Source organism: Bos javanicus, chromosome 5, assembly GCF_032452875.1.
Source record: "Bos javanicus breed banteng chromosome 5, ARS-OSU_banteng_1.0, whole genome shotgun sequence".
Classification (NCBI taxonomy): Eukaryota; Metazoa; Chordata; class Mammalia; order Artiodactyla; family Bovidae; genus Bos; species Bos javanicus.
In genome coordinates this window covers 94,146,194-94,173,179 of record NC_083872.1, presented here as the reverse complement: position 1 = coordinate 94,173,179, position 26,986 = coordinate 94,146,194, and the positions used below count along the sequence as shown (strand labels likewise).

Genomic DNA, 26,986 nt, shown 5'->3' with positions numbered 1-26,986 from the left:
CTTGACCTGACTTCACGTGATTCTCCCTAAATATTTCAAGCTACTGGTCTCTGAGTTCCTCTGATGCACCAGGTGACTCCTTACTTCTAGGCTTTGATATATGCCCGCTTCCCTGGTGGCTCAGTGGTAAAGAATCCACCAATGCAAGAGATGTGGGTTCGACCCCTGGGTTGAGAAGATCCCTTGGAGAAAGGCATGGCTACCCACTCCAGTACTCTTGCCTGGAGAATTCCATGGACAGAGGAGCCTGGCAGGCTATTGTGCATGGGGTCAAAAGGAGTTGGACATGACTGAGCGACTAACACTTTCACTTGTTATATATTCTCTGTACTAGAAATTCTTCACCCTTATGCTTACCAAGGCAAATACCATTCATCTTTCTAGAGTCAACTTCAACACTGCAGGCAGGAACACAGATGTGTGTCTAACTCTATCTAGATGTGTAAGTCGGCCTTGCAAAGGGTGTACCACTAATGACATGGGTCCGGGAGGGCCAAGAAAAATCTCAGAACATAGCTTTATTTCATCTCATCCCAATACAGTCCTAGAATTCAAGCTGACTAGGACACGTGTGCTCTGCATTTATGGAACATATTCTTTCCTGAAGAATTATAAAAGTGCCAGACTAGAACATCATATCCATGATAATCCTAGCCCACTTGAAAAATGTTGAGATCCCACTCAAATTACAATAACAACCACCCAACAACACAAATCATTATTTTTTGTGTGCTTTTACTGATTTGGTGCTTTATATCTATTTCCTCTGGTCGTCCAAGATATCTTAGAAGTTGTTAGTGACACCATTTTAGAGAAGGAGAAATTGAGACTCAGAAAAATTAAGTAATGTGCAGTCAGGAGTGCAAAATCCTTTCTTCTGTCCCTCTCGGTTCTTCTGGCTGGTCTAAGAATGAAACTGACCTGAGACAGATTGACAGGAGAAAATAAAGTTGAATCTTGTCCTTACAAGGACCCCCCCCCCCCACACACACACACATGACAGGTTCAAAGAGAGAAAGATGCAATGAGGTATATATGCCATCATGATGTAAGAAATGGGATAGGGACCTGGAGCTTCCAAAAAAGGAGGGTCATTCATAGGATGATAAGAAAGACAGCAGATGTTTGATAACTAGATGTCCGCCCTGCCATATAGATAAATATAATAACGTAATAGTGTAAGAATCTTGTGGCTTCCTAGGTGGCTCAGTGGTAAAGAATCTGCCTGCCATTGTGGGAGATGTGGGTTTGATCCCTGGGTCAGGAAGATCCCCTGGAGAGGGGAATGGCTACCCATGCCAGTATTTTTGCCTGGAGAATCACATGACAGAGAAGTCTGGTGGGCTGAAGTCTAGAGGGTTGCAAAAAGTTGATACAACTGAGGACTGAGCATATAGGCCTAGATAAATATAGGCCTTTGGTAATTAGATGTTTGCCCTGCCATCTTAGATACAATGTATCTCTGATGAAAACTCTTTTTTTCTGGGGAAAACTTTCCAATTTAAATTTTTTCTAGGAAGCTAAGAGAGAGACAATAGGGTCTCCACTGCCTTTCACTCAAAATAATCCACATGCCAAAGGAACTCATCTTGAGACCTGTTCTGAACCTCTAGAGCTAAAAACTTCACAACTTATTAAGGGCAGAGTTGAGTTTGAACTCAAGTGCTCTGACGCCAAATTCTGCCCTTTCTACCACTCATGAGCCAACAGCACTGGATACTTGCGGTCCATGTTGGAAAGGTATTTTGAGCTTTGACCTGATACTTTTGTGAAAACTTAAGGTCTCAGGGCAATGCCGAGGGTCTCTGCAGAGCCAAACGTTGAGGATGTAGAATAAATTGTTTCTGGGACCTATAATCCCACTAGATGAGGGGGTCTCTGCACCTGATTCTGACTGAGGAAGAGCAGGGCCTGCTTGTGGAGCACTGGGGGCCTGCCATATTATCCATGGGAATGGGGGCACTAAACTACTTGACAATCGAATGAAGAATATGGCCTGGCTTCCCAGGTGGCACTAGTGGTAAAGAATCCGCCTGCCAATTCGGGAGATGCAGGGGGCACAGGTTCGATCCCTGGGTCAGGAAGATCCCCTGAGAAGGAAATGACAGCCCACTCCAGCATTCTTACCTAGAAAATCCCAGGGACAGAGGAGCCTGGCAGGCAACAGTTGGACACGACTTAGCGACTGAATAACAACATAGGTGAATTACTGCGTAGCGAGCCGCTTTTCCCCTCTGGGTCTGTCATTTCAAAACCCATATGAGGTTGGACCTTAGGCACTGACCTGAGTTTGAAGAAACCCATCTCTAAGAAAATAGGCGCGGACCTGTGAAATCCAGCTGAATAGCTTTCCAGATGCATAAATATTTCCTTCTTTCAAGTTTACTGCAACTGCAAATTCCCATTTCAAGAACAACTCAGTGATTCATGCCGACAAGGCTGTCAGTGGTCTCAATCATCAGAGATATTTAAATGAGAATTTTAAAAGATCACAGTTTTATTTTAAAATGGCTCTTGATGGGCGTTAAATGGCTATGTTCTCTGCCCCTTTGCTGAACTCCGAAGAGGAAGGACTAAGAGGGACAGGAAGATGTATACCTTGACCTCTTGATTCTGCCCAATTATCCTTTTTTTCTCTGAGACATTCTGCTTTGGATCTTTCAATCACCTCCACGTCCGTAACTAAGATGTCACTTTTCACTGAATTCCCATTTTGTTATTTTTGTCAGAAGGTAAGCTTGTGCTCACGCATGTGAGAAAATTGATCTGGTTGCTAATGGCACAGAGTCGAAATAAGCAGTTTGACTGACTTCTTCACTCCCCTTTTATTAGCATTGCTACTTTTAGATAAACTATTCCTGAAATGATTAGTGTAGGAGGATGGGTTTAGTCTTGTATCTTCTCCTTTAAGGCACTTAGAGTTAGAGATCCCAGAAGCATCAGTTTTCTCACTTGTACTGAAAATGTCACTCTAACAGCTATCTGTCTGCACCGTCAAGTTTTGAGAAATCTTTTGAATTTACCGCATTCACACCATTCTCCATCATGGTGCTAAAAATGACTAATGCAGCTTGGAGACTGTGATAACTGATCATCTTTTCCAATCATACACTAACACTCACACACACACACTCACATACACACATGCTCTGCTGACATGAATCCTTAAAGATTTAAAATATCCTATATGCTAAATGGAATGTGGAGGCCTGTGGGATGCTTAAACATAGAGCTATAGAGTTCTTTTTCATGATGCTCAGTTCTGTCAAAGAAATTGGTCTGGTTGTTTGATTAAACAGACTGATCTTATTTCTAACTGAATGGGCCACTATGGCTTTATTCTATATTTAAAATAATCTCTAACATTAAAATGCTCAAATACATTATTTAACTTTATCTTCTCATCATCTCTGAGAACAGTGAAGTGCAGCGTTTCCTTTTTTTAAACATTCTTAACGAGATGGTGTCCTACCTGAAATCATGCAGATAGTCTAAGGATCACTCTCTTTTAGAGGCCCTAATTAGTCACCATAAGCCAGTTTAGGGTCACTAAAATCAAATCATCTAAATGAACTTCATTACCTTTCTTGATGAATGCTAATCTGATGGCTAAAGTGACTGTCACAAACTCAGATATATCTACTCCCAGAAAAAACTATGTGACAAAAGTCTGTGATGTCATTCTGGGAATGATGGAGAATCGTGTGGGCTCAATGATAGTAATTGGGTGATGAGGCGGCTGATTATATCCAAAAGGGGAGGATTAGTTGATTACCATTAACTTACAGTGAGGTCTCCAGGAATTTTCCACAAGGCTCTGCTTTTGGTCCTGTCCAATTCAACAATTTTATCAATTACCTGAAAGAAATCTAGAAACTTGCTTACTAAATTTGCCAGTGACACAAAGCTGGTAAAGAAGTAAAGACCAGAAATACACCAGATGACAGAATCAAGTTTTTAAACTGTCTGTTATTTAGAATGATGGGCTGACATTTATTAAGGATAAGAGATAAAGTCCTGCATTTAATTAGACAAAGAAATTGTGATAAGATGATTGGAACTGAACTGAGAGAAACTGCTAAAAATAAAAAAAGAAGCCTCAGGTTTTAATTGAATATAGGTGTGATGCAACTGCTGAAAAAGTAACTACAATCTCTGTTGGCATTCTATTAAAAATGCCAAGAGAGAGAGAGATTGAGAAGGTTGATAAAAGTAACATATCTATCTTGGATGTACCCATTTTGAGCCTGTGATTGAGTCTGGAAACCATATTTTAAGAACAATACTGACAAATTGTTATCTATCCATCAAGATAGAGGGGTTTTGATAATGAAAAATCAGGGAATCATGTACTATGAAAAAAATTGGAGTGGTTTGTCTATATATTAGAAGGGGGTCAAAATAGCTATCTTTATTGAATACTTATTAGGCATATTAACTACTTAATCCTCTAAGCAACATAATGAATTATTTTTTGTTGCTATTGACATGAAAACTGAAGACACACAGCTAGACTACCTGGATTGGAATCCGTGGAGTTTGACTATAGAACCTACTCTTTTAACATTGTACATTATTGCCCCAAATATTTATTGAATGTTTTGAAGAGTTGCTATGTGGACAGAAAAACTAGATTTATTCTGGGAAATATATTTATCAACAGATGGGTTACTTCTCAAAGTAGAGAACATTCCCTGGGTACTAGAAGAAGATTGTGCATCTTCTAGTTTTGGGTACAGTGTTAGATTAGATGACCTCTACAGTGACACCCAATTACAAGCTTCTAACTGATTAGGATATGACTTGATGCAATACAGTATTAGTATGAATAGAAACATATTTTAAATAAGTAAATTAAATGAATTAGCAGTAATTTAAATGACGTTCTAGAGACACAGAGATAGAACAGTCTTTTGGACTCTGTGGGAGAGGGAGAGGGTGGGATGATTTGGAAGAATGGCATTGAAACATGTATAATATCATATATGAAATGAATCGCCAGTCCAGGTTTGATGCAGGATACAGGATGCTTGGGGCTGGTGCACTGGGACAACCCAGAGGGATGGGATGGGGAGGGAGGAGGGAGGAGGGTTCGGGATGGGAAACACGTGTATACTGTGGCAGATTCATGTTGATGTATGGCAAAACCAATACAATATTGTAAAGTAATTAGCCTCCAATTAAAATAAATAAATTTATATTAAAAAATGATGTTCTTTTCAATATAAGTTTAGAGACTGCTCCTCCCCTCTGCCTCACGTTGCGTGAGACTAAGATGTACTCATTGTGTTCTTGGTAGACCTCCTTTAATGGGCACCAAACTGCCAAAACTATATAAACTTTTGGGCTCTCATGGTGGCTCAGTGGTAAAGAATCAGCCTGCCACTGCAGGAAACGTGGTTCCATCCCTGATCCGGGAAGATGTCACATGCTGTAGAGCACCTAAGCCCATGTGCACAACTATTGAGCCTGAGCTCTAGAGCCAGGGAGCCATAACTACCGAGCCCATGTGCTGCAACTACTGGAGCCCATGCACCCTGGAGCCCGTGTTCTGCCAGGAGAGAAGCCACTGCAATGAGAAGCCTGCCCACTGCAACTAGAGAGTAGACGCTTTGTCAACTTTATAAAATTGTTGTAATAGACCCAGTAATGTTATATAACAGATCCTACCATACAATGCAGATTCTCAGTAAAAATAGATTTTCAGTAAAATATATTTGCAAGAACAGTTGTGTGTAATAAGGAAATTGTCTGGCCTTTCTTCCTGGTTCCTGGGAGGTAAACTCTAAAATCTGTGAATTTCCCAAGTGACTGAAGTGTCTTTGTTATTCATGGTTGGCTCATTAAGCTCCACCTGATGGTTTTTGTTAATGGCATGACTCAGAATGGGAGCTGGCAAGCCTGGAAGACCAACCATAGGGTTAGAGGGTTGGGATTTTGAGCCACAGAGTGGGTATCAGCCCAGTCTCTGGGGAGAAAAGATAGGCTGAAGACTGAGTTCAACTACATGGCCAATGGTTCAGTCAATCCTGCCCACATAAGACAGAAGTGTTAGTTGCTCAGTCATGTCCAACTCTTTGTGAACCCAAGGACTGTAGCCCGCCAAGCTCCTCTGTTCATGGGACTCTCTAGGCAAGAATACTGGAGTGGGTAGCCATTCTCTTTTCCAGGGCATCTTCTGGACCCAGGGATCGAACCTGGGTCTTCTTGCATTGCAGGCAGATTCTTTACAGTCTGAGACACCAGGGAAGCCCCTACCTCAATTAAAAAAAACTCTGCATACTGAAGCTCAGGTAAGATCTCCTGGGTGAGAGTGCTCTGTGTATTGTCACATACTGATGTGCCAGTTTGGTACCACATCTCTGAGGGTGAAACAAGCTTTGTTTCTGGAACCTTCCCAGACCTTGTTTCATGCATTTCTGCCTTTATCTCATTCCGATTTGTACTTTTTTGCTATAATAAAGCTGTAATCACAAGTATTGTGCTTCCTAGCAAATTATCAGTTCTGAGGGGGAGTTTGTGGGGAACCTCCACATTTATAGCCAGCTTGTCAAGAGATGTTTAGGTAGAGATTTTGGTAAGATTTTTCCAAGCTATCTTATAAAATCCTAATACTGGTGTTTTAGGCTTTGTTTACATTTAAAGACTCCGATCATCAGAGATCAAATTCTGTTGTTCACACTTGGTTATGACAGTTTGAATGTGAGCTCATAAGAACTGGAACCATGTCTCACATAATTCCACGTATTAATAACATAAAGCCTGGCACATGGTAATTACTCATTACATACTTTGGCTTAACTTTCTCAGTTAACTAAGGACAGGGTTTGATCTTAACAATCAAAGACTGTAGATTTGTTCCTTGAACTCTACTGTGCCTATCATTTATTACTCAATTTTATTGCTTCCCTACACCCCTGGAAATTTTGTGAGGATCTGTAAGTTAATTTTTCTTGGCATGGTATCTCTAGTACCCAATATGGTATCTGGCACAGAGTGGATCCTCATAAATATTTTTTGAATGGATACCTAGTGTTAAAAGGAGTTTCTCTTTCATACAACTTATTTTTTCCATAGTTGGAAGGTAGGTAAATTAAATTTATTTGTAAAGAATAGAATATTTGTTTACAATTTTAAAATGTATTTTATTTTTGAAAGGAGAGAACAATAAGCTTTCAGTATTTCCCATAAAATAAGCACAAGCAAATTTAATAAATTTTAAGCTGTATTAACATCTCAGAACAAATAAAGGAAAAAGTCTGTAGATTTAATATATAGGCAAAGACATTTTGTCATGACAGCTAATCTTTAATGTTATTCTGTTTGATTTTTCTACCAGTCCATGTAAGAGTAGTACTTTTTATGTAGCATGTGACTTTTTCAGATTGGTTGTTTCTTCTGACCAAAATCGGAGAAGGCAATGGCACCCCACTCCAGTACTCTTGCCTGGAAAATCCCATGGACAGAGGAGCCTGGTAGGCTGCAGTCCATGGGGTCTCGAAGAGTCGGACACGACTGAGCGACTTCACTTTCACCTTTCACTTTCATGCATTGGAGAAGGAAATGGCAACCCACTCCAGTGTTCTTGCCTGGAGAATCCTAGGGACAAGGGTGCCTGGTGGGCTGCCGTCTATAGGGTCGCACAGAGTTGGACACGACTGAAGCGACTTAGCAGCAGCAGCACCTGGAGAGAGAGTTTGTGCATAACTAAGCTATTCTGATTCCTTGGAGGAACTAGAGAAATTTCTGTTAGAGTAAGTGACCAGTCCAGAGAAGGCAATGGCACCCCACTCCAGTACTCTTGCCTGGAAAATCCCATGGATGGAGGAGCCTGGTAGGCTGCAGTCCATGGGGTCGCTAAGAGTCGGGCATGACTGAGCGACTTCGCTTTTGCTTTCTGACCAAAATATCTATTGGGAAATTTTTCCAATTCAACTCACAATTTCTCTTTGGTTGAAGACTATATTTCTGGATAAAGGATCATCCAGATACCCCCATCCTCCTATATTTACACAGGACTTACCTTTTATGAGGGTTGTCTATGACCCATTATTGAATACAGCCCTGTTGAAAAACCTAATAAGAATATAATGACCAGTTTGTGTTAAAGTACAATAAAGAAAGACAGCAGACAGGGTCTCATGAGAAGTGACATTCTGTAATTACCTCCTCCTATCAAAAGAAAAACAATTCCCAGAAATTAATGAATACAGCAAGAGTCTATTTCCTATCTTAATTCTATCTTAATTGCAAAAGTGGATCAATTAAAAAAAAGACTACGCTGGCAAAGCCTCTCTTAAGGTTTTGTCTCTCAATTCTCTAGTCATCAAATCAATATATATATATAAGCAAACCATGGAACTATTTTTTACCTTCTGAGATGAGGTAGACCAACTCGAAAAGCAGTGCCCCCATGAAACAAGCAAATCCATTGATCAGTGTCAAGCAATTCATAAAGGTTCCTCTGATGGTACTTGGAACAAATCTGTGTATTACAGAGACTGAGAAGACAAAAGTTCAGAATTTAGAACATTATTCCTTTTTTTAAACTTTTGATTTTATATTGGAGTATAGCCAATTAGAAGTGTCATGATAGCTTTAGATGAATAGCAAAGGGACTCAGCCATACATATACATGCATCCATTCTCCTCTAAATCCCCCTCCCATCCAGGCTGCCACATAACATTGGGCCAAGTTCCCTGTGCTAACCAGTAGGTCCTTGTTGTTTATTTTAAATACAGGAGTTTGTATATATTGATCCCAAACTCCCTAACTATCCCTTCCCTCCATTCTTCCTCCCAGCAACCATAAATTCATAGAAAATTCTCTCTAAAGTAAAAGTATAGGTACTCTTCAAATCAGTATTGATCATACCTCCAAGAAAGTTTACTGATGCAGGTAAAATTTCTGTTGGGCGTTGTTAACATTGGGCTTCCCTTGTGGCCCGCCTGCAATGCGGGAGGCCTGGGTTTGATCCCTGGGTTGGGAAGATCCCCTGGAGAAGGGAAAGGCTACCCACTCCAGTATTCTGACCTGGAGAACTGCATGGACTGTATAGTCCATGGATTGCAAAGAGTCAGACATGACTGACAGACTTTCACTTCACTTTTGTTAACATTACTAGAGTAAGATATATTATGATGTTAAAAAATGCTTGCTCCTTGGAAGAAAAGTTATGACAAACCTAGACAGTGTATTAAAAAGCAGAGACATTACTTTGCTGACAAAGGTCCGTTGAGTCAAAGCTATGGTTTTTCCAGTAGTCATGTATGGATGTGAGAGTTGGACCATAAAGAAAGCTGAGTGCCAAAGAACTGATGCTTTTGAATTGTGGTGTTGGAGAGACTCTTGAAAGTCCCTTGGACTGCAAGGAGATCCAATCAGTCAATCCTAAAGGAAAACAGTCCTGAATATTCACTGGAAGGACTGATGCTGAAGCTGAAACTCCAAAACTTTGGCCACCTGATGCAAAGAACCGACTGACCCTGATGCTGGCAAAGACTGAAGGCAGGAGAAGAAGGGGACGACAGAGGATGAGATGGTTGGATGGCATCACCAACTCGATGGATATGAGTTTGAGCAAGCTCCGGGAGTTGGTGATGGACAGGGAAGCCTGGAATGCTGCAGTCCATGGTGTCACAAAGAGTCAGACAGGACTGAGCGACTGAACTGAGCTGATGCAATGTTACAGTTTACAGATATCTACAAGAAATAAAATGTGGCAAAATACACTCCTATGTAGCTATAAGGAAAATTTAACTGCTAGGTGGTTGAGTGTCCCAAAATAGTCACCCAAGTTATACGGCAATTTGAATATTTCTTTTGGATTTTGGATTGAGCTAAGGCTTGTACTGGAGAGTATCATGCATGCATGCTAAGTTGCTTCAGTTGTATTAGACCCTTTGTGACCCCATGGACTGAAGTCTGCCAGGCTCCTCTGTCCACAGGATTCTCCAAATAAGAATACTGGAGTGGGTTTCTGTGCCTGCCTCTAGAGGATCTTCCTGACCTAGGGATTGATCCATCCTGTGCCTCTTACATCTCCTGCATTGGCAGGTGGATTCTTTACCACTAGCACCACCTGGGAAGACTTGTACTGGATAGTATCATGGTGATATCAGTAAATTCTATGATTCTGTTGTCCATATAAATCATTAGATTCCCCATGGAAAACTCAATCTATCATAGAAAACTAGCATGGCGGTGGACAGTGTGAGCTCTGACTTAGATGAGCTTATGATAAAATCCTGGGTCAGATGTTTATTACTTCTGTGATTTTAGGTTGTTGTTTAATCGCTAAGTCATGTCCAACTCTTTGCAACCCTATGGACTGTAGCCCGCCAGGCTCCTCTGTCCATGGGATTCTCCAGGCAAGAATACTGGAGTGGGTTGCTGTTTCTTTCTCCAGGTGATCTTTTCAACCCAGGGATCGAAGCCATGTCTCCTGCTTGGTAGGCAGATTCTATACTTAAACTTCTCAAGCCTCAGCCTTCTTCTCTATGAAATGGTAGTAAGATCATTCATTATGTACTTGTTGGAGGTGTATGACTGTTACTTGCTATGATGTATACAAGAACTGAATAAGGTTAGCTATTTGTAACAATATTAATTTTACCAAATCAAATATCCCCTATTTGTGCAAGGCACTGTGCAAATCCTTTTATATGCATTACAAAATTTGTTTTTTGGCTGCACCTCATGGTTTGTGGGATCCTAGTATGGCAACCCACTCCAGTGTTCTTGCCTGGAGAATCCCAGGGACGGGGGAGCCTGGTGGGCTGCTGTCTATGGGGTAGCACAGAGTCGGACACGACTGAAGTGACTTAGCATAGCATAGCATAGCATTCCTTCCTGTATTTATTTAACATTTTCATTTTGCTTTCTCTGTGTTCTCCATGTGTTTTTATTTATCATTCAATAAACATTTAAAGGAATCTCTGTGCTTCAGATGTGCTGAAGTGCTAAGGCTGAGGGTGGGAGAAAGTATCAGTACATCCTCCCTGGATTTTGAACTCTGGGAGGGCAGAGAGCAGAGATATGCATAATACTAAGGGCAGCACTAACCAGGTGCTTAATATCACAAATGTTGTTATTGGAGATTAAGGTAATGATGATGAGAAGTAAAATGCTGTGAAGAAAGGCTTCAAATATCGGCAGCAGGAGACGTGGGTTCCAGAGTTGTCTTGTGCCCTGCAAATTACCTGCAGAACTTTGAGGCCAAGCTTGCAAGTTTTCTCAGGAAGAGCCAAAGGAAAGTGCAAGAGAAACACTGAAGAGGCTTTGGGCAGGAATGACTCAGTTACAAAAAGGTTTTGGCTGGTGAACTTTCCTCTTTCTAAATACAAGGAGACAAACAATGGGCAGGAAGATGAAGTAGGATGATTTCTTTCAGTGAGAAAAAGCAGAACATTCGGGCCCATTATTACTTTGCTAGTTAATTATTAATCCCGTGCTTTTCTCTTGCTAGAACTTCTGGTGTGGTATATAATTCATGAGCACACTTTGCCAGCTCTCTGCCTGCTGGTTAATCTCTCTTTGGTGTCATTTTCCTCGTTTTGAAAATCCTTTTATAGGACTTTTATAAAATCCCTTTTATAGGACTTCACTTTTCAAGTCCTCCGATCTCCAATTTCAGGCATCTACTTGTGTGTTCTGATCTTTTTTGACTTCGGTGACCATCGACTTGATTTTTTTAGGTTCCATGATATTTCTTTTAGCATACTGTAGTATAGATGTAATCAACAAGTCTGCCACTATTCTAAAATCCTAATTTTACTGTGAAAAGTTTTAGTCGCTCAGTCGTGTCTGACTCTTTGCTACCTCATGGACTTTATAGCCCAACAGGCTCCTCTGTCCATGGAATTCTCCAGGCAAGAATACTTGGAAAGGTAGCCATTCCCTTCTCCAGGGGATCTTCCAGATCCAGGGATCGAACCTGAGTCACCAGCATTGCAGGCAGATTTTTTACTGCTTGAGCCACCAGGGAAGATCATTTTACTGTGAAGACATAGTGAACAAATATACAGTGTACGGGAAAGCTGGTCTTGTTGCCAAAGAGCAAGTTGAAATGTGTCTCCAGGTGGAGACTGTAGTGTTTGCAGAGATGCCCCATCACAGTTTATGTGGAATCTACAAACTATAGAGCCATAACTACCTTCCTCAGGCAGCTGGTACTGGAGACTCATTCTTGGAAATTTCTTTTACTTCACTTGTTCTTAAACAGTTAAAATGTGTTTATTGCATTTGGTGAGGGGTTTGTTTTGAACATGTGGAGAAGTATGGCAGAACTAGAAAATGGAACTTTATGCTATTAACATTTTCAGATCATTATTCCTCCCTCATCTGTATAAAATCTTCAACTTTGAATTTCATGTTACCTGGTTAGATCACCTAATATTTCTTGTCTTTGCTAGGAGCTGCCAATCTCTGTGACATTTTCTTATATTTTTCAAAGTCATCAGCTCCCCTCTCATGGTTACACTCTCTGGTTCCACTTCTGCCTTAATTCTTGGCAGTTTTTAAAAAGAATATATTTTTTGATGTGTACTATTTCTGTCTTTATTGAATGTGTTATACAATATTGCTTCTGTTTTATTTTTATTTTGGGGGCTCAATACATGTGTGATTTTAGTCCCCCAGTGAACTCAACCCTCCTGAATTGGAAAGTGACATCTTAACCACTGGACCTCCAGAGAAGTCCCCTGCAATTTTAACACACACATAATATAGATCATCTTTCCAACCTTCCATTCTGTCATATCTTGGTTTTTCAGTTCCATGGCCCCCTTTCCAAGATCCTTGTCCCCCACTTGACCTTAGCCACTCACACCTATGGACACATGCTGAATCTTGTACCTCAGACCAGGGGTTGGTGAACTACCGTCAGGTAAGGTCCAGTTGCCACCTATTTATAAATAAAGTTTTATTGGGACACAGCCATGCCCATTCATTGTATATCATGTCTGACGGCTTATACATCACAATGACAGAGTTCAGTAGTTGCACCAGAAACGAGTGCAAAACCAAACCACTTACTATCTGAAAATTTTAAGAAAAAGTTTGTCAACGCATGCCCCAGAGTAGTGATTGTCACTGATCTATAATCTCAACTTTGTGCACTGGCCTCTGACTACCACCTTCCATCTTCCCAGCTTACTCTCAATGACCCAACCATCAAAATGCCTGTCCTCCTTCAGGGATTCCACTCCATTACTCCTTTCCTTATTTTCACCTCTTTCATGCCCTACATGTTCTCACTACTCTTTTTATCCAAGCTAAGTTCCACAGTCAACTATTAGAATCATATTCTTCCACATTCCCTCATTTCTTTGCCTGTCTCTTTCCTTCTGGAAATTGACTGGCAAGACAATTCACTATCTGCTCCTAGATCCACGCAGTCTGATGTAGCTAGAGAAAACCACATAACCCTGCTGACCAATTCATTTAAAAAAAACAAACAAACAAAAAAAGAATTAGGTTTAATTCTCAAATATGCTATTACCAAACAATAATACTTGCAGTTTATGATTTTAAAAAAGATACCTATTTTTTACGTCTATAAGAGAATAATGTTAAACTAAGTTGATGAACAATAAATACCTGATATATGTATGATTTAAAATAAAAATATGCTGTTTATAATTTTAAAAAATTATTTTATTTTATTTTATTTATTTATTTGGCTGTGCCAGGTCTCAGCTTCAGCACAGTGGTGGTGGTTCAGTCTCTAAGTTGTGTTGACTCTTTGCGACCCCAAGGGCTGTAGCCTGCCAGACTCATCTGTCCACGGGATTTCCCAGGCAAGAATACTGGAGTAGGCTGCCATTTCCTTCTCCAGTTGTGGCATGCAGGAGTTTTTAGTTGTCGCATGTGAATTCTTAGTTGTGGCATGTGGGATCTAGTTTTCCAAACAAATGATTGAACCTGGGCCCCTCCTGGAGCAAAAAGAAGTTTGAGAGTTTGACCAGTTTATCTCTTCCTCATTCTTCCAACTGCATGAGACCCCTTGCATTTTCTTGCCAGACACACTCCCACCTGTGCATTTACATGGCACTTTTCCAGCCGTGATGTTTATTAAAAATATTTTAAACAGCTCACACTTAAGTCCACTATATCCCTGGAATATTAAATCTTTTATTTTTAAAAAATAAGAAGTGTACATGGGGAAGAAAAGAACTGGGATTAGAAACCAGGTGAATAGAAAAAGGAGAGATGAGACAGGACCAGTTTTAAATTATATTTCAGAGTAAAGACTGACTTGCTGTTGGATTGGAGGTGAGAAGTAAGAAGAAAAAAGGGACTTTGGATGACTGGTGACAAAGACACCATACTGCTCCCACTATCAGATCTCTTGGTGTTCAAGTTGTGGGAGGTGTGGTTTTCTACTATGACCTGTGAGCCGGACATCTGTGCTTGAGCCCTGAGTCTTGGACTATTAATTTCCCTGAAGCATAGTAACAATAATAACAGCACACATGTGCTGTGCTGTGCTTAGTCACTCAGTCGTGTCCAACTCTTTGCAACCTCGTGGACTGTAGCCCACCAGGCTCCTCTGTCCTTGGGGATTCTCCAGGCAAGAATACTGGAGTGAGTTGCCATGCCCTCCACCAGGGGATCTTCCCAACCCAAGGATCAAATCCAGATCTCCCCCACTGCAGGCAGATTCTTACCTGTCTGAGCCACCAGGGAAGCTATACAATTGTTAATGGTGAGTGTGGTCTATCCTATATATTGTCTATGTACATACTGCTTTTTCCTTTACATGAAATACTTCACTTAGTCCTTACAACATCCCTTCCTCACTTTACAGATGATGAGAAAGGCTCAGAAATGCAGACTAATTTTGCCAAGGTCACACAACTAAGTCAGTGGCTGAACTGGGTTTGAATTCAGTTCCGTCCGACTTTAAGATTCATGGATATTAACAACTATGCCATACTGCCTTCCAGAAGAATGATTCTTGATTTCATAGTTCAAAACACCCTCTCACATTTTATGTCATTTAATTCTCAGGAGTAGGTTTCATTCCCATTGACTGTTACACTGATGCTGTGATATGAGGAAGAATTATAAGTATTTCCATTTTAAAGGTCTAAAAGGTGAAGCTTAGTGGTTAAGTGGATTTTTAAGGTCACATGTGTAGTTAATAACAAGGCTGGAAATTAAAATGAAATCTTCTGCTCCCTGTCCCATGAGCTCTATAGAGGAAAAGTCAGTGGACTTAGTTGGACCTCAGTTTTCAGATGGGAAATCAGGGATGGATGGACTAAGTGCTTAATATGACATGATCTGCCTTTTTAACTCTCTGGTTAAAAGTATCTCACTGGCTTTCAAATGTTGAACCACAGTTGCTTAGCTGGCTGGGAATTTCCTAACTGTATTCACTCATCACCTTCATTGATTCCTTGATGACTCAAGCAGTAATGAGTTCAACTGCATTGCAGGAGACAGGAGATTTGGGTTTGATCCCTGGGTCAAGAAGATTCCCTGGAGGAGGAAATAGCAACCCACTCCAGTATTCTTGCTTGGAAAACCCCATGGACAGAGGAACCTGGCAAGCTATAGTCCACTGGGTAGCAAAAGAGCTGGACATGACTTAACAACTGAGCACATGAGCATTCACTCATCACCTTCATTCATTACCTATAAAATGTCAGCTGACTACTTCCAACAATTTTCTGGAAACATCAGGGAAGTCACAAACATTTGTGTGGTGACATTCTTTTATACTTTTTTTGTATTTCCTCTAGTGTCAAACAGTGATAGTCACATCTTAGAATCTCATAAAATTATTTATTCCATGTGAATGAAATGACTTAAAATTAGAAAAAAGAAGTCTAACATACATATATGGCTGTAATTACATTTAATTTTATTTTGATTTTTTTACAAGAATTACCTTGATGTCATATATATGTATATTTGCATATATATTAAATACATATATATATGTATATTGCTTTGAGGAATTTAAGAATAATTGAAGATAATAGAATAATTGAAGGTTTTAGACAAGAGAATTAGTTAGAATTGTCATCTATGAATATTGCTCAAAAGGTTGAGTTGAGCAGATAGAATGGGAAAGACATTAGAGGCAGGAAGAGAGTCAGGAAGTTGTAAAAGTAATTTTGGTAAAGTATAATTGGCTTGAGTTACAATCAGGATTCTCTGTGTGGCGAACTTATAAGGAAGACAGAAATATAAGATGCAGTAGATCACACTGATAAGTATACACACACACACACTCACACATACATACTGCAGTTTTGTAAGAAGTCACTGAAATACTTTGATGAATTTTGAAGTGACTAGTTTAATTAATATCAGCATCTAGATGATACAGAAAACCCTTGATACTTAATAAAGTTATTTTGAACCTGTCTTATGAAACATTAGTGATCACACTTAATTTAGTGTCATTTAATTTAAAGACACTGAGTTGTCTGGAAAACTGGCTTAAACTTTCATTTCATTTGCATGTTTATATACTCTCAACGTATGAAAAAGAAGAGAAGCGAAAAGCAAAGGAGAAAAGGAAAGATACAATCATCTGAATGCAGAGTTCCAAAGAATAGCAAGAAGCGATAAGAAAGCCTTCTTCAGTAATCAATGCAAAGAAATTGAGGAAAACAACAGAATGGGAAAGACTAGAGATCTCTTCAAGAAAATCAGAGATACCAAAGGAACATTTCATGCAAAGATGGGCTTGATAAAGGACAGAAATGGTATGGACCTAACAGAAGCAGAAGATATTAAGAAGAGATGGCAAGAATACGCAGAAGAACTGTACAAAAAAGATCTTCACGACCCAGATAATCATGATGGTGTGATCACTCACCTAGAGCAAGGCATCCTGGAATGTAAAGTCAAGTGGGCCTTAGAAAGCATTACTATGAACAAAGCTAGTGCAGGTGATGGAATTCCAGTTGAGCTATTTCAAATCCTAAGAGATGATGCTGTGAAAGTACTGCACTCAATATGCCAGCAAATTTGGAAAACTCAGCAGTGGCCACAGGACTGGAAAAGGTCAGTTTTCATTCCAGTCCCAAAGAAAGGCAATGCCAAAGAATCCTCAAACTACCACACAATTGCACTCATCTCACATTCTAGTAAAGTAATGCTCAAATTTCTCCAAGCCAGGCTTCAGCAATATGTGAACCGTGAACTTCCTGATGTTCAAGCTGGTTTTAGAAAAGGCAGAGGAACCAGAGATCAAATTGCCAACATCTGCTGGATCATGAAAACAGCAAGAGAGTTCCAGAAAAAAATCTATTTCTGCTTTATTGACTATGCCAAAGCCTTTGACTGTGTGGATCACAATCAACTGTGGAAAATTCTAAAAGAGATGGGAATACCAGACCACCTGATCTGCCTCTTGAGAAATTTGTATGCAGGTCAGGAAGCAACAGTTAGAACTGGATATGGAACAACAGACTGGTTCCAAATAGGAAAAGGAGTACATCAAGACTGTATATTGTCACCCTGTTTATTTAACCTATATGCAGAGTACATCATGAGAAACGCTGGGCTGGAAGAAGCCCAAGCTGAAATCAAAATTGCTGGGAGAAATCTCAATAACCTCAGATATGCAGATGACACCACCCTTATGGCAGAAAGTGAAGAGGAACTCAAAAGCCTCTTGATGAAAGTGAAAGAGGAGAGTGAAAAAGTTGGCTTAAAGCTCAACATTCAGAAAACGAAGATCATGGCATCCGGTCCCATCACTTCATGGGAAATAGATGGGGAAACAGTGGAAACAGTGTCAGACTTTATGTTTCTGGGTTCCAAAATCACTGCAGATGGTGACTGCAGCCATGAAATTAAAAGACACTTACTCCTTGGAAGGAAAGTTATGACCAACCTAGATAGCATATTCAAAAGCAGAGACATTACTTTGCCAACAAAGGTCCGTCTAGTCAAGGCTATGGTTTTTCCTGTGGTCACGTATGGATGTGACAGTTGGACTGTGAAGAAGGCTGAGCACCGAAGAATGATGCTTTTGAACTGGGGTGTTGCAGAAGACTCTTGAGAGTCCCTTGGACTGCAAGGAGATCCAACCAGTCCATTCTGAAGGAGATCAGCCCTGGGATTTCTTTGGAAGGAATGATGCTGAGGCTGAAACTCCAGTACTTTGGCCACCTCATGCGAAGAGTTGACTCATTGGAAAAGACTCTGATGCTGGGAGGGATTGGGGGCAAGAGGAGAAGGGGACGACAGAGGATGAGATGGCTGGATGGCATCACTGACTCGATGGACGTGAGTCTGAGTGAACTCTGGGAGTTGGTGATGGACAGGAAGGCCTGGCATGCTGCGATTCATGGGGTCACGAAGAGTCGGACACGACTGAGCGACTGATCTGATCTGATCTGATACTCTCAACGTACACTACAATTGTCATTTTTGGAGGGAGTATATAAGTGAGTTTATGAATGAGAGGGACAGAGTGGGAAGAGGGCAGGGAGAAGATCAGAGGAAAGATTACATATCGGTCTTATCTTCTAAGTTTTAGCAGAATTTTCTCCTGTTTCTGACCAAATGATTGCTACCTTTAACCAGATTAGTAAATCTTCCATTCCATCCTATCAACTTCAGGTAGAATTAATCATTGTCTGTATGTGGTAAAAGAACAAAGAGAAACTGTAATTTCTTTTTAAATGAGGATGATGCATAAGCTTGTTGTGAAGCATTGTGGGAAATTTCTGGGGCAGGATCAGATTTCCCACCACCTGAGGCAATGAACTCCGAGTAAAGACTCAGTATGTTCCAACAGGAGGTGAAAAAAATTATTACTCACATGCTGGGTTGACCAGGGTTTCAGCCACTCTGAGTAAAACGTATTGAAGAACGAGGTGGGACCAGGCCATGGAGGAGACGGTGACAGCCTTGCCTGAAAGAAGTTGCTCCACTGGAGGGAAATGCTTTCTGTGTATTTCAAAGAAGCCAGCTACCAACACAGACAAGGCAGCACAAAGATTGCCAGCGACTGAAGAAGAATGCAAAGGAAAAAAAAATTTTTTTTAAAAGTCAGTGAAATGGAATATCTCTTGCCATATCTATAAACAAGGATTTCACAGCCATCTATGATTCTGGCCCTCCAAATGGGAATTTCTCAACCCGGAGGGCCCCCAAAAGAAAGAACAATCCCTGTGATATAGCTGCCGACACGACATTCCTTACAGACAGGAGTGAGGGAGTGGGCAGCTGGGGATGTGAAAATGCAGGATTACTGGCCCCAGATAGCTGAGGTGCATGTGAAAGGAATGAATTCAGTGAGTCCAGACGCTTGCATCTTCCCAGACATGCATGTGTGCCTGCTAAGTCACATCAGTCATGTCCGACTCTTTGCAACTCCATGGACTGTAGCCTGCCAAGGGTCCTCTGTCCATGGGATTCTCCAGGCAAGAATACTGGAGTGGGCTGTCATGCCCTCTTCTCCCATACATAGAAGAGAGCTAAATTTCTTACCGTGAGATATCTGGTTTTCCTTAACTACCAGTAATCTTCGATGTTCAGACTATCTTCTCCCTTTGTTGCAAACTTCTATATAATCTGACTCCATCCCGCACCTCTCAGAGCAGTTTCTCAGGGCTACTTGAGATGCTGCCTCCCTGGCTTGAAGTCCTAAAAATTCTCATCGAATGGAACAGCTCTCTACTTTCAGGTTGTGAGCATATTTTTTCAGTCAACACCCCCGATCAGTGTAATATTTCTTACACACTGACACTAGAGGATGTATCCTCAACATTTTGTTATTGTTATTCTGGGGATGTCCAGATGTCAGCTGACTGTGTTGTGTGATTTTCCTATGCTTAGGCTTTGGTCTCTCAGAAATGGCTGCTAGAGTTCCCTGTTTACTGTTCAAGGTGGTTTTAGAAAAGGCAGAGGAACCAGAGATCAAATTGCCATTATCCGCTGGATCATGGAAAAAGCAAGAGAGTTCCAGAAAAACATCTATTTCTGCTTTATTGACTATGCCAAAGCCTTTGACTGTGTGGATCACAGTAAACTGTGGAAAATTCTAAAAGAGATGGGAATACCAGACTACCTGACCTGCCTCTAGAGAAACCTATATGCAGGTCAGGAAGCAACAGTTAGAACTGGACATGGAACAACAGACTGGTTCCAAATAGGAAAAGGAGTACGTCAAGGCTGTATATTGTCACCCTGTTTATTTAACCTATATGCAGAGTACATCATGAGAAACGCTGGGCTGGAAGAAGCACAAGCTGAAATCAAGATTGCTGGGAGAAATATCAATAACCTCAGATATGCAGATGACACCATCCTTATGGCAGAAAGTGAAAAAGAACTAAAGAGCCTCTTGATGAAAGTGAAAGAGGAGAGTGAAAAAGTTGGCTTAAAGCTCAACATTCACAAGATCATGGCATCTGGTCCCGTTACTTCATGGGAAATAGATGGTGAAATAGTGGAAACAGTGTCAGACTTTACTTTTTGGGGTTCCAAAATCACTGCAGATGGTGACTGCAGCCATGAAATTAAAAGACACTTACTCCTTGGAAGGAAAGTTATGACCAACCTAGATAGCATATTCAAAAGCAGAGACATCACTTTGCCAAAAAAGGTCCATCTAATCAAGGCCATGGTTTTTCCAGTGGTCATGTATGGATGTGAGAGTTGGACTGTGAAGAAAGCTGAGTGCCGAAGAATTGATGCTTTTGAACTGTGGTGTTGGAGAAGACTCTTGAGAGTGCCTTGGACTGCAAGGAGATCCAACCAGTCCATTCTAAAGGAGATCAGTCCTGGGTGTTCTTTGGAAGGACTGATGCTAAAGCTGAAACTCCAGTACTTTGGCCACCTCATGCAAAGAATTGACTCATTGGAAAAGACTCTGATGCTGGGAGGGATTGGGGGCAGAAGGAAAAGGGGACGACAGAGGATGAGATGGCTGGATGGCATCACTGACTTGATGGACATGAATCTGGGTGAACTCTGGGAGTTGGTGATGGACAGGGAGGCCTGGCATGCCACAATTCATGGGGTCGCAAAGAGTCGGACACAACTGAGCGACTGAACTGAACTGAATTGAACTTACTGATTGACTATCCAGATGGCCTAAGTTATTTAACCTCACTATCATTTTCCTTGGCTCTGTGTGTGTGTGCTTAGTCTCTCAGTCATGTCTGACTCTGCAACCCATGGACTGTAGCCCACCAGACTCCCCTGTCCATGGGGATTCTCCAGGCAAGAATACTGGAGTTGGTTGCCATGCCCTGCTCCAGGGGATCCTCCCAACCCAGGATTGAACCCAGGTCTCCCACATTACAGGCACATTCTTTACCATCTGAGCCACCAGGGAAGCCCTTCCTTGACACTAAAAGGTGATTATTTTGTAGGATGCCTATGAGATTTAAATAAGATCACATATAGGTAATATTGGGCTTCCTTGGTGGCTCAGAGGAAAAGAATCCACCCGCAATGCAGAAGATGCAGGTGACGTGGGTTCAATCCTTGGGTTGGGAAGATCCTCTGGAGACGGGGATGGGAATCCACTCCAGTATTCTTGCCTAGAGAATCCCATGTACAGAGGAGCCTGGTGGGCTACAGTCCATGGGGTGGCAAAAAGTTAGACATAACTGAAGTGACTGAGCATGCCCAAGTATTATTGTAACACTTCCTGGTAGCAACTAGTAGCAATTGTTGAAGCTAAGGCAATGATTTCGAGCTTTTATCCTGAGATAAAATACATTATTCTGAAAAAAATTAAAATCTATGTCTGAATAAAAAATGATTTGGGAAAATTTAAAATAAATGATCTCTTCAAAAGATTGTAATTACTATTTTAAAAAAGGTTATGAAACAAACTGTAAGCATTATCAGTCCTTGGTTTTCTGACATTTCTCTAATCCTTGCAGAAAAAGTAAAGTAACTATTACAGAATTAAAGATTAGGAACTTTTTCTTAGGAAAAAATATTAAATGTAATTAAGTGGGTAGAGAGTATAAATGGAAGAAATTATTCAGATAGCAGTTCAACTCTTCTCTTATTTTTAAGGAATTACCTAGGACATTTTGGTTGAAAATGAGAAGAGATTTTGTTACAGTTTATATCTACTGTGAAAGTGCTGCACTCAATATGCCAGCAAATTTGGAAAACTCAGCAGTGGCCACAGGACTGGAAAGGTCAGTTTTCATTCCAATCCCAAAGAAAGGCGATGCCAGAGAATGCTCAAACTACCACACAATTGTACTCATCTCACACACTAGTAAAGTAATGCTCAAAATTCTCCAAGCCAGGCTTCAGCAATACGTGGACCGTGAACTTCCTGATGTTCAAGCTGGTTTTAGAAAAGGCAGGGGGACCAGAGATCAAATTGCCAACATCCGCAGGATCATGGAAAAAGCAAGAGAATTCCAGAAAAACATCTATTTCTGCTTTATTGACTATGCCAAAGCCTTTGACTGTGTGGATCACAATAAACTGTGGAAAATTCTGAAAGAGATGGGAATACCAGACCACTTGACCTGGCTCTTGAGAAACCTATATGCAGGTCAGGAAGCAACAGTTAGAACTGGATATGGAACAACAGACTGGTTCCAAATAGGAAAAGGAGTACGTCAAGGCTGTATATTGTCACCCTGTTTATTTAACCTATATGCAGAGTACATCATGAGAAACGCTGGGCTGGAAGAAGCCCAAGCTGGAATCAAGATTGCCGGGAGAAATATCAATAACCTCAGATATGCAGATGACACCACCCTTATGGCAAAAAGTGGAGAGGAACTAAAAAGCCTCTTGGTGAAAGTGAAAGAGGAGAGTGAAAAAGTTGGCTTAAAGCTCAACATTCAGAAAACGAAGATCATGGCATCTGGTCCCATCACTTCATGGGAAATAGATGGGGAAACAGTAGAAACAGTGTCAGACTTTATTTTTTTGGGGTTCCAAAATCACTGCAGATGGTGATTGCAGCCATGAAATTAAAAGACACTTACTCCTTGGAAGGAAATTATGACCAACCTAGATAGCATATTGAAAAGCAGAGACATTACTTTTTCAACAAAGGTCCATCTAGTCAAGGCTATGGTTTTTCCAGTGGTCATGTATGGATGTAAAAGTTGGACTGTGAAGAAAGCTGAGTGCCAAAGAATTGATGCTTTTGAACTATGGTGTTGCAGAAGACTCTTGAGAGTCCCTTGGACTGCAAGGAGATCCAACCAGTCCATTCTAAAGGAGATCAGTCCTGGGTGTTCTTTGGAAGGACTGATGCTAAAGCTGAAACTCCAATACTTTCGCCACCTCCTGCGAAGAGTTGATTCATTGGAAAAGACTCTGATGCTAGGAGGGATTGGGGGCAGGAGCAGAAGGGGACGACAGAGGATGAGATGGCTGGATGGCATCACTGACTCGATGGACAAGAGTTTGGGTAAACTCCGGGGGTTGGTGCTGGACAGGGAGGCCTGGTGTGCTGCAATTCATGGGGTCGCAAAGAGTCGGACACAACTGAGCGACTGAACTGAACTGATATCTACTGCACCCATTTCATTTCTCAAGTTATCATTCATATTGCTGGACTTAATCCCATTGTTAGAGCAGAGGCAAACTTTAGCTTGATGGAATTTACTTGAAATTTAGAGATAGTCACCTTTTGCTAACTTGCATAAAATTTCAGATAAGCAAACTTTCAATTCAGAAAAATCAATCTAATGTTTAAATAGCTTAGTGTTTGTTTTAGTTGATAGAGAAACTGGTAGGTAAATTTTTTGATTGTATCTCAACATTTAAATGTATCCATAATGTCTGCTCTTTCTGAGACCTCAAAAAACAGAAGGTATAAAAAAGGAGGAAATCTGAATAACAGAAAATTTAAGGAATTTTAAAATATATTATTACTTTAAATTAGATTCCATGAGGGCCCGTTCATAATGAAGTAGAGATTTTGGTTCTGTTAACAGCTCAGATTGAAAAAAAAGGAATTTTAATATTACCTATCTTAAAGATATGACTTCCCTGGTGGCTCAGAGGGTAAAGAATCAGTTTTTGATGCAGGAGACCTGGGTTTGATCCCTAGGTCAAAAGATCCCCTGGAGAAGGGAATAGCAACCCACTTCAGTATTCTTGCCTGGAAAATCCCATGGATGGAGGAGCCTGAAGGGCTACAGTCCATGGGGTTGCAGAGTTGGACACAACTGAGTGACTAACATGCATACACCTTGAAGATAAAATTCATCCCAGAATTTATCTATACTTAGCACACTAAAACTCACTAGAAAGAGACCTAAAATGTCAATTTGATTTAATATTTACTCTATTACTGCTATACATAAAGTTGTCTGTTAGGGCAGTTGGGGAGGTAAGATTAAAAAAAAAATTGTTCTCAGTTTTTGTAGACTTATAATGCTATTCTAAAAGGAGAAGAATTTACTTCCAGCTGGAAAAGTGAGAGAAATCCTTCTATGATTTAAAGAAAGAAAGACTGAACTTCCTTGGTGGCCCAGTGGTTAAGAATCCTCCTGCCAATTCAGGAGACATGGTTCAATCCCTGGTCAGGGAAAATCTCACATGCCTCGGAGCAACTAAGCCCATGTGCCATAACTACTGAGCTCACGCTATAGAGCCTGTGCTCTGCAACAAGAGAAGCCACCAAAATGAGAAGCCCTCAAAGTGCAACCAGAGTAGCCCCTGCTTGCTGCAACTAGAAAAAGCTTTCATGCAGCAATTAAGACCAAGTGCAGCCAATAAATAAATAAATACAAAAAAAGAAAGAAAGAAGGGTTTCAGTAGGAAGAGGTGAGGGCAGCATGAATGGCCTGAGCAAAAGCACAAAGTCATGAGAGTATCAGACAAATTTTCAGAATGGTGAGAAACAAGTTATTTAGGTGTCAGGGGAGAAGACAGATCGAGGTCAGATCATAAGAGGCATTTCATAAATTTTTAAGGAATTTTCAAATTACTCTGAAGAAAATGGAATCATTGAAGATATTAAACACAAGTGAAAAGATTAGAATTGGCATTTAGGATGATAACTCTAAGAGCCAGGTGCTGGTTGATAGAATGGGAGTGATACTGAAGATAGCTAGGAAGTTAAAGGCTAAAGTACGGGCTTCCCAGGTGGCACGAGATGTAAAGAATTCGTCTTCTAAGGCAAGAGACAGTCGTGGGTTTGATCTCTGGGTCGGGAGGATCCCCTGAAGAAGGAAATGGCACCCCACTCCAGTATTCTTGTCTGGAAAATTCCATGGACACAGGAGCCTGGTGGGCTACAGTCTGTGGGGTCACAAAGAGTTGGACATGACTGAGCAACTGTACAGAAACCGACCTATTTATTAAGTACAGAAAAATAAATTATTTCTTTGGTTTTGCAATGACATACATATTATTATTGTTTAAAAATGTTTTTTATAATATTATTCAACAATATTAGACAAATGACACCTAAAGATTTAAAAAAATGATTTGCCTCTGGGAATTATGACTGACTGAATGTAAAGAAAGCAACAGTTGGAGACTGTTACTTACTGTTAAAAAACTTTCAAAACTATTGATTTTCTCACCTACCATGCTTCCCTGAATCTAAGATTAACTTAGCTATATGAGGAAACATTCTTTCATACCACGGAGAAAGGAAAAAAATGCTGCCAATCTAGCATAATATGCAACCCAATTTCACACACACATACAATGGACTGAATTGTGTTCCTTCAAAATTCATACATTTGAAGCCATAACCTCCAAAGTCATTACTTGAAGACAGAGCCTTTAAAGAGGCGATTAAGGTTAAATGAGGTCGTAAGAGTGGGACAGTAGCCTAATATGGTGCTCAGTTGCTTCAGTCATGTTCAACACTTGCAATAGGGTGGACTGAAGCCTGCCAGGCTCCCCTGTCCATGGGATCTCCCAGGCAAGAATACTGGAGTGGGTTGTCATTTCCTTCTCCAGAGAATCTTCCCAACCAAGCAATCGAACCTGGGTCTCCTACACTGGCCGGCAAATTCTTTACTGCCTGAGCCACCAGGGAAGCTCTGTATGACTGTTATCTTTGTAAGAAGAAGAAAAGATACCATGTCTATACAGACACAGAGGAAAGGAAGGGTGAAGACAGCAAGAAATTGGCCATCTACAATCCAAGGATAGAGGACTTAGGGGAAATTAAACCTGCTAACACCTTCATCTTGGGTTTCTAGCCTCCAGAACTGTAAGAAATAAACTTGTTGTTAAAGCCACCTAGTGTATGATATCTTGTTCTGGTAGCACTAGCCAACTGATTACAAGTATGTTCAGGTATTACGTGAAAATTAAATTGTTCAAGAATTTCCTTGGCAGTCCAGTGGTTAAGACTCGGAGCTCCCCAATGCAGGGGGCATGGGTTCAATCCCTGGTTAGGGAACTAAGATCCTTCATGCAAAAAATTAAGTTGTTCAAATATTGTGCAATTAAATTGTAAGATATTCCCATGAACCTCAAAGAAAGGATCAAAGTAGATAGAATAGATTTTTAAATTTTCTTGGCTTTCTTATTTTAGAATTTGAATTCTCTGTGTATCTTCTACAGTACGTCTCATTCTAACTAATTTAGTATAATTTAGACAAAGATATCATGTCCACTCCCCCCCACCACCTTTTTTTTTGTTATCACCTGTTGTATATAAAAAGGCTTATATTGTATTTTATCCAGGAAATTTTATAGCTTTAGAGGCAATAGATTAGACAAGAGATGGGCAAATATTTTTTGTAAAAAACCAGCGGTAAGTATTTTTGGTTTTATGTGACAAAAGGCAACATTTTGAAGCTATGTAAGTATTATATAACAAGAAATAGAATACATTTTCTACAAATTTTTTATTGATCAGATTCAAACTAATAATGCTTTTTTGAGGGTATAATGTAATTTCACTTAATTGGTATTCAAAGTTATCATTTCTTATCAAATCAATTGCAAATGTTCATCAGTGAAAACAACTTTTAGCTTGCAGATAATGCAAAAGCAAATGGCAGGCCAGATTTGGCCCATGAGTGTAGTGGTTGGCCAAAT

General features: G+C 40.5%; 1 protein-coding gene across 1 annotated transcript in view; it reads right to left on the bottom strand.

Moving 5' to 3' along the window:
- The window catches only part of SLC15A5 (solute carrier family 15 member 5), a 95,745-nt gene that overhangs the window by 28,199 nt on the left and 40,560 nt on the right, over nt 1-26,986 (bottom strand). Inside the window, 2 exon segments of the mRNA XM_061417734.1 lie at nt 8,373-8,501; nt 18,795-18,983. Coding sequence (XP_061273718.1) covers nt 8,373-8,501; nt 18,795-18,983 — 318 coding nt within the window.